Source organism: Tachysurus fulvidraco, chromosome 24, assembly GCF_022655615.1.
Source record: "Tachysurus fulvidraco isolate hzauxx_2018 chromosome 24, HZAU_PFXX_2.0, whole genome shotgun sequence".
In the NCBI taxonomy this organism is placed as follows: Eukaryota; Metazoa; Chordata; class Actinopteri; order Siluriformes; family Bagridae; genus Tachysurus; species Tachysurus fulvidraco.
Window position 1 is genome coordinate 14,990,810 of NC_062541.1, and position 8,472 is coordinate 14,999,281.

Here is an 8,472-nt window from a genome sequence, read left to right on the forward strand (position 1 = left end):
GGATGAAACGCATCAGTTTATAATCATAGCTCTCAAAGAATTCTATTTAGCCTCTTTGCGTAGTTAAAAAAAGAAATGTTTTTTTTTTTTAACAAGAATGAAATGTGGCAAAAAACAAAAAAACAAAAACAAAAAAACATAGTGAGATCAATTACAAAGGCTGGACTAATATAATATTTCATATGAGACTCCCTATTGACTTTTTTTAATCAACAATTAGATACAAATTGAATTGCAAATCTTTCAGCTCCATGTCTTTGTTAGAGCTGAAAGGTTGAACTGGAAGAAGTATGCTACACCGGATCGGCTTGAATTATGTGACATTTGTCATTTAATATGTAAAATATGTAATCACAGTCAAGAACAATTAATTTACACAAACAAGACTATTGTAAACATTGTACAGTAACTTATATATATTGCGATTCGTCTGCTAATATTCTGTTTACAACTAATGGGTTAGCTTACACTGACTGGAACCCTTGTAGCTTTTAAGATGTTTTCACCATGGATTAAATATTGTAGTCGTAGCTTGCTCTCTTTTGACTAAAATGGATTAGTCATTTATGCACAGTTGTGTCTGTAGTGGCATGAGAAGATGATGAGTTTAAATTACATGTCGTCAAATCATAATTCATGTCCATTGCACAATGACAGTTTTCCATTTTTTAACATTAAAGTGTGAGAGGGGCGCAAAGTAATTATGGGTAACGCTTTTAGTTAATCATGCTCACATCAAAATCTCCTTACAAATCCAGCTCCAGGGGCTTAATTCAGAGTCGAAGAGGAACCTTTGGCCGTGTTATACCACAGGTTGTGAGAAGTTCTCTATAGACAGGTTGTTGAGGTCAGGTATGCTTCGAGACGCTATCCTTTCAGAAAGGCTTTGCAGAGACAACATCTGGTTAAAGTCCCCTACACTTGTGTGAGAACACCAATCTGACAGTGTTTCCTCAGACACTTGAGCCCCAGTCTCCTGCCTCTGGCTGGATGTCTGCCGCTTAAAAAGGAGCAGTCTTGGTACCTTGGTGGAGCTTGAAGTGCTGAGGAGAGACAGCATCCGCTGATGGTACTTGGATTTGATTATCTTGGCAGAGCGATGCAGATCACCCAGGAAACAGTAGCAGATGGGGTTGAGGCTAGAGTTGGTGAGACCCAACCACTGGGCGAATGGCCGTGTTTGTAGGATCCAGTGTGGAGGATGTGTCTCATGGTCAATTAAAATATCAGTCACATACAGGGGCAGCCAGGAGATTGCGAACAGCAGGACCAGGGTGACCACCACTTTTGCAATCTTCTTACGTGTTTTCAAACACGAAGCATACATCACTTGCGAGTGAGGGTCAAAGTCACTGAAATGCTGTGACGCCCTCCAGAGCTTCCGTCCCGTAAGGAAACTGATGGTCAGGTTAAAAGTCACAGGTATGCAGTACAGCATGATGAAGAGGAGAACATTATAAACCTGCTTGAGCCTCATCTGTGGCCACAGCTCTCTGCAGACAGGAACTGCAATGTTAATTAAACAGATTTCATCCAACTTGATCATGAAAAGAAGCGGGGAACAGATAATGGAGCTGAGAATCCACACGACGCCGATGGTAACGTAGATCTTTCTCTGGGTGAAGTAGGAGCGGGCATTCAGTGGGCTGTGTACACTGTAGTACCTGTTCACACTGATGACGGTTAGGCTGAGTACGCTGGCTGATACAGACACTGCCTGGATAAAGGGCACTGCCCTGCAGAGCAGATCGCCATACACCCAGGCCGTGTAGATGGTATGGCCCAGGGTGATGGGCATGCAGATGCAGACTACCATCAGGTCACAGACAGCCAGGTTGATCAGTAAACTCTTGGTAGCACTGACGCTCTGTACCCTCCTGTTTCTCTGTCTGGTGAGCATCCGAATCGCCGTGAGGTTCCCCATGAAGCCCACCAAAAATGACAATGAGTACATTACGGTCAGGGAGATAGTGGTTGGCTCCTGAATTGTCAGTAATAACGTTCTCTCCAGTTCACTGTTCTGGTGAGGGAACAAATCACTGCTCTCCGCGCTGACGAACGAGCCGTTCGGCATCGACGACATCGGACCATGGAAATTAAATTCAGAGCAATTCATCTTTAAGTTTTACTCAAGCTAATCAAAATCTCCATGCATCCCCGAGCACTCGAGACGGTACAACTGCAGCTTTGGATTTTGAATTACCAACATTCCTCAGTACACGTCGCTGTTGCCTTCCATCATTTCACCTCCTGGAACCTTCCCACAATATATCCAGCTGCCCTGCAAAAAAAACACAATATTACACGGTACACTTTTAACACCTGTTTATTAAAAATGTGTGCAGTTGCATGCAGTAGTAACTTGCATGCTGCCTGAGGAGCAGCTTTTGAAGCATCATGACCGCACACGATTCTTCAAATCAGTAGCGCATAAAGAGACACAGTGTTTTTTCCTCTAGATATTTAATTAGTATTAATATTACTTTTGAAAAGCAACTTTTGTAAAATGTAAAATCTTTGGGTGCGCATTGGGTGTAATTAATATGACACAAAGCCACTTTTAATTAAAAAGGTGTTTGTTAGAAAAGTGAGCACGTACCATGATGACTGCGGGAAATGTTTCCAGTAAGAGAAGCATCGCTCGTGCTGTTTTTCTTCATGTTTCAGCCTCCTGTGAACAGATTATTTCTACATGCAACCTCCGTATGGCATGGATGAATTGCACGCTTTCCTTCTAGAGAACACTCACTGCTGCTGAAAGTGATGCATCTGACTGTCCGCGCTCCTCTCTCACTCTCTCTCACTCTCTCTCTCTCTCTCTCTCTCTCTCTCTCTCTCTCTCTCTCTCTCTCTCTCTCTCTCTCTCTCTCTCTCTCTCTCTCTCTCTCTCTCTCTCTCTCTCTCTCTCTGTGTGTGCGCCTCAAGCTGCTAATGCGCCTGTGCGTTCACTGAGCAGAAGCTCCATGAGTCATGTTTATATTGTTTCTTTCTTTTTTTCCCATTCATTTTACAGGTACTTCAATGATTTTTGTATTCATTCTTAAAAAAATAATTCATTTGTCCGTTCTAGGAATTCCAATTCAAGAATTATTTCCAATTCTACTGCCAAGGATTTACAGTTACAAAAGGCACTAGTAAAAAAAAAAAAAGCTCACAAGAAACAGAGTTTCTAATACATCAGATCACAGAAGTGCTTATATATAAAAAGACCATCTGTTATCGGTTACGGCATAATCTCTGCTGTTTCACTCCAGATTTCATCCACTCTTCTCTTCTCTTCTCTTCTCTTCTCTTCTCTTCTCTTCTCTTCTCTTCTCTTCTCTGAAGTCTTTCCACTAGATGTTGGAGCATGCCTGTGTGGCTTTGTGTTTATTGTGCTACAAGAGCATTAGTGAGATCTGGTACTGACGTGAGGACGTCTTTGGTTCAGTCAGTGTTCCAGTTCAATGAACACTGTGAATTGATAAATTATCACAAATAGTGATGTGTTTCTTTGGCACATCCATATAGTAATGAATATGATATGATATTCTCATATTGCTCTTGTGTAAATATTTTAAAGCATCCATTTGGCACAAATTATAATGTGTTAATTGCACTGGTAAGGCTTGAGGCAATTATTATTCACACTGCCAAGAGACCAACAGGAAGTGTGGAAACTAAAAGAATAATCATCACTATTCATTATTTAATTGCTAAAATTAAACACAAAACTCAAGAAAGACAAACACAATCCAGTGTAAACAAGCAAAGGCTCATTCGGTTGATCTTTCCCAGAGGGAAGATTTAAGCCTTGACAATTTTAGCAAAACTGTTTCTTGGTGATTTCCACACTGGAGATGTCGATATCCTTCACCACCTGGACTTTCGTGATGGTCTTCAGGTCGTGGACACGATGCTTAAACTGCATGATTTTTGTGTCATCGATGTAAACATAAAAGTTGTCTTCGTCTGAGTCGATTTCGATCTGTTGACAGGAAAATGTAGAAAGAACAACTGCAGTCAGTTTCTGTAAGGACCTTATACGTATACATGTGGTATGAGGATCGTACTGGTTTATTCCTTCACCTGAAAAGGTTCGTTGGTTTCAAACAGGAAGTTGGTGCATCTCTGTTCCTGCCCCCATTGGTTTGCGAGGAAGGAGTTACACACTATGTCCGATTCTTTAAAGCGGGGGTTGAAATGAAAGGCTATTCTGTCATCCTGATCACAGAGGAAATTGATCTCAAACCTTGGTGAATCAGAAAGACACATTAGTGACGGTGTAGGATAATGTGGGAGTCAGAGGCAATTGGGTCAGGAGCAACCAGTTTGATTGGAACTGTTCAACTGTGTCAGTTTAGATATACCACCAATAATAAACCACCAGATGTGCTTCCCTGGTCCCCATTTCTTATCTGCTTATTGACAATTTAGCATGGAAGAAACAACCAACGATCTTGAATTCCACCTTTTTTTTTGGCTAATCCTGAGCTATGAAGATACAGCATAAGGACCGTTCTCAGATGAAAGCTATTCGTCCAACACTTAATAATTAAGTCACATGTTCGTGACTCAGTCAAATGCATGATTAGCATGTTTGCTTGGCACCCCAGAGGTCGGAGGTTTGATTTCCATCTCCACTCTGCGTTCTTCTCCCAGTCCTAAGACATGTAGTCTGATTGGCATCTCTAAATTGTCGTGTGTGAACAGCATGTGATTTTGTGTGTGTGTGTGTGTGTGTGTGTGTGTGTGTGTGTGTGTGTGTGTGTGTGTGTGTGTGTGTGTGTGTGTGTGTGTGTGTGAGAGAGAGAGAAAGATTGTGCCCTGTGATGGTTGGTTGGTGATGGATGGATGGAGGAATGGATGAATAGATGAATGACTGGTGTCCCAAATGCAGCTTTGTAGTGAGGCTTTGTTTGTGTAATTGTTATTGAAGATTTTCACATTGAGTGTGATAAATAGGTTCTCTCTCTCTCTCTCTCTCTCTCTCTCTCTCTCTCTCTCTCTCTCTCTCTCTCTCTCTCTCTCTCTCTCTCTCTCTCTCTCTCTCTCTCTCTCTCCCACCAGGCTTGATAAATTACGAACTCCTCACAGTTATTAACGTCTCATGTTCTGTAAAGTATTCCCAGTTTGGAAGGGGAATAGGAACATTAGTGCATAACTTTCAGCAGGATTAAGAACTGTCTTCTTGAACTGTTGCCTCCTGTCTGCTTTCAGATCGCTTGGATTTTAGACAAAGCAACTTTGATTTATCATGGATTCTGTTTCTTCACTCTGAACGCAGCCCTTTTATTTTCCTATTACAGAATAAACATTTGTGCAAGTCTGATAGATGAAAACATTAATGGGTTTCTGGTAAATAAATTCCTTGCATGCTTGTGAGCACACAGGTCAGAAAAAACATCCAACATCATAACCCTGGAACTGTAATATCTACCCGCTGGAAATTGTGTTTTCTAAATAATATTCTGCCTCTGCTCTTTTTAGATTTTTTCACAGACCTACACAGATTTCTCTATTATCTTATGATCAGGACCCCTGTGCTGAACTTACTTATCGGCTGCTGAGCTAGGCTGTCCTTTCACCACGACGCTCCACCCGGGACACAAGCCATCAGGACAGGAAGCTTCAAACTGGAAGAATCAGGTGATATTTTTAGATTTGGTTGGTTTGAGTCAGACTGCTGTAGATGTTGTGCATATCCGGTTTACTGTCTAATTAAAAAATGTTATAGAGAAATAAATGTGTCGAATATGTTTGTGCTGTTTAACGATTAAGAAGTGAAATGATAATATGTGAAAAATGTAATTGATGCTGCTTCTTTTGTATTGTAATATAATCATGTAATGTGATTCATCCTGGCTAATTTAATTACCTCAGTTTCAACACAGTTCGATGAAAAAAACAAATTCTGAAACAAATCAAGAGTTTTCCTTTATGACTTTCCACGGACCAAACGGCAGATGAAAGATTTCGTCATTTAATATATTCTTCGTCTGTTCTATTAACACATCAATGGCTACTTTGTGCTTTTAAAGCCACTATTGTTCACTAAACCTGATTCATTTTAACTCATTGAAATGATTCATATCTTTCTCTTTTCTGGATAAAATGCTGGCTGATTGATTTTTTACAATCATATTCGCCCCTCAAACATTCTGAGAAACTTCAGAGCATGTGAACAAACTCAGGAACATTGTGTGATATTGTCACCAGAGAAAAGAGGAAGGTTTATAAACCAGGCATGGACTCCGATACATGGCCTCCTGTATGCTTTATAAATCTAAATTCAAGTCCTTACCAAGGCTCAAGAGCTTCTATGAATGAGCTGCTGAGTAAACATCACAGAGCTCGATACTGTACAACTTCTGAACGCTGTTCCGTTTCAAAGTAAACAAATGAGCCTTAAATGACACTAATGCTTAAGGTGGATGCTAATGCTTCCCTCTCTCCGTACTGCTAATTGCAGCGATCGCAGGTAAACCGTCAATAATCATAGACTGTAGCTAAACCTTCATTGAAGCCAGCTGAAGCTTTTCTACTGTTCTCAAGCGAAGTAATTCAGCACTGAGAGAAAGCCAGTGAGTAATGTACAGGACAGCACTTAAGCTCCCCGAAGAGTCCCTTCATGGTCCATCATGCGGAGAACCATCATTTCTCTAATGAATATGTATTTCATAAACATGTCCCCGGTGCATTGATTATCATCTGCATAAAGTCCAGGCATGCTGCGCCACTTGCATCCAATACCTAATGAAGGACCTGTGCCGAGTAGGTAATTGAACTATGAACGACCAGCAAAGCTTGAAACAACACAATGAGCTAATTTGCTTTGATTGTGTCTGCAGTCGATCTGTGTTTCTTACCCGTAATGCCATCTCGTCGATGGTGTCTTGTGGCTCTGTGTATCGATCAGCTTTTAGACTTGAAGCTGGAAAGTGGGAATGCGATTTAAAGAGAGCAGCAGCACTACGTGTGCCACAAGGTTTTATGTGAGGTGGGCCTTTGTCTGGGCTGAGTTCTATGAAAGCAAACATATGTACACACACACACACACACACACACACACACACACACACACACACACACACACACACACACACACACACACACACACACACACACAGAGTTACAACTAAACCTCTGTCTGCTCTAGAGACCTTCACAGTTCAGAGACCTCATTGTACCACAGGCTTAGATGAATAAGCTATCAGTTATGTTCATACACAACCTTAGAGGGAATCTGTTCCATTACAATCATTTTATTACATTCTTTTCTCTTTATTAGATTTATTACGCAGGTATTAGATTATATTCCTGCATACATCAGGACACCAGGAAATGGAGTGGTAGCTAGGAGCTAATGAGCCATAACAGCTCCTTAAAACAATGATGAAGAATCACTGCAACATTCACCAACAACGCTGCACTCCATGTTAGTTCAGGTGCCACATCGCACGTGCCGTTATTTCATGTCAGAAAACGTAATGGCTGGTTCTGAACACAGCCTGTCAGCTTTGCTGAAATGAAACTGCTTTCAAACAGCAAAAATGGGCATTGAATATTTGCATTCTAGTCTATAAAAACGAGCAAGCTACTAGCTGCTAATCCTGAGGATTAAACGATACGTGTGGATGTCTGTTTTGGTTTCACAGCTCATCAGATTTACCAGACCTTGAATTTCCTGCCCGAGTCTGAGCACAATGGCAGAGCAGAGCTCATAAGAGCTGGGCAGAGTCGCTTCTGCTTGTAGGACAGGATGCTTCACATTGCTCCACCATCACGACAGCACATCCAGCAGGCGCACACTATAATGACGGATACTATGTTGACTAGGAATAAAGACCCTGCTCTAAAGCACACACTACATAAGGTGAATCATCAGCACTCAGAACCCTGGTGTGAAACTATAATAGGATATAAATCAATGAAAAGCAGGAGCCTTTATTTGTGGGTACAGAATGTACATTCTTTTTTCAAAAGGTGATATCAATAAGGTCTCACTGTATGTGTTTGTGTGTGTGTGTGTGTGTGTGTGTGTGTGTGTGTGTGTGTGTGTGTGTGTGTGTGTGTGTGTGTGTGTTGCTTTTCTGTTCTCTGTTGCTTCCCTGTCTGTCTCTTATCAGTAGTGCAGACTGTCATGACTCTGTTCGATGACGGATGCTCGTGCAGTTTGATTTGATCTCATCAGAGTCCAGAAACTCGAGAGATCTGGGAGTCACTAGGAGTAAATTCTAACTAAGCAAAAGCAACATATTTAATTCAATGCAATTCAATTCGATTTTATTTTTATAGCGCTTTTTACAATAGACATTGTCTCAAAGCACTTTAACAGGAACATAACAATTCAGTAGAAAAATGACAAAGTTTAATATCTTAATTTCTATTTATCCTTAACGAGCGAGCTGGAGGTGACGATAATGAGGATACGAGGAAGAAACCAGACTCATATGGGAACCTCATCCTGAGGGACACCAGATGCTAGCGATT

General features: G+C 41.1%; 2 protein-coding genes across 3 annotated transcripts; both read right to left on the bottom strand.

Moving 5' to 3' along the window:
• Nucleotides 1–213: 213 nt before the first annotated feature.
• On the bottom strand, nucleotides 214–2,792 carry LOC113660398 (neuropeptide FF receptor 2). 2 transcript variants are annotated; one of them, XM_027173892.2, is made up of 2 exons: nucleotides 2,600–2,792; nucleotides 214–2,276 (listed from the first exon to the last, which is right to left on the bottom strand). In XM_027173892.2, the coding sequence occupies exon 2, from the start codon at nucleotides 2,114–2,116 to the stop codon at nucleotides 803–805; it is 1,314 nt and encodes a 437-aa protein (XP_027029693.1). In that variant the 5' UTR covers nucleotides 2,117–2,276; nucleotides 2,600–2,792; the 3' UTR covers nucleotides 214–802. The 2 variants fall into 2 exon arrangements, with proteins under 2 accessions (XP_027029693.1, XP_027029692.1); XM_027173891.2 differs by having other exon boundaries at nucleotides 214–2,281.
• Nucleotides 2,793–3,613: 821 nt separating this feature from the next.
• On the bottom strand, nucleotides 3,614–6,983 carry grifin (galectin-related inter-fiber protein). Its single transcript, XM_047807630.1, has 4 exons — nucleotides 6,849–6,983; nucleotides 5,536–5,615; nucleotides 4,069–4,231; nucleotides 3,614–3,967 (listed from the first exon to the last, which is right to left on the bottom strand). The coding sequence occupies exons 1-4, from the start codon at nucleotides 6,858–6,860 to the stop codon at nucleotides 3,803–3,805; spliced, it is 420 nt and encodes a 139-aa protein (XP_047663586.1). The 5' UTR covers nucleotides 6,861–6,983; the 3' UTR covers nucleotides 3,614–3,802.
• Nucleotides 6,984–8,472: the final 1,489 nt, after the last annotated feature.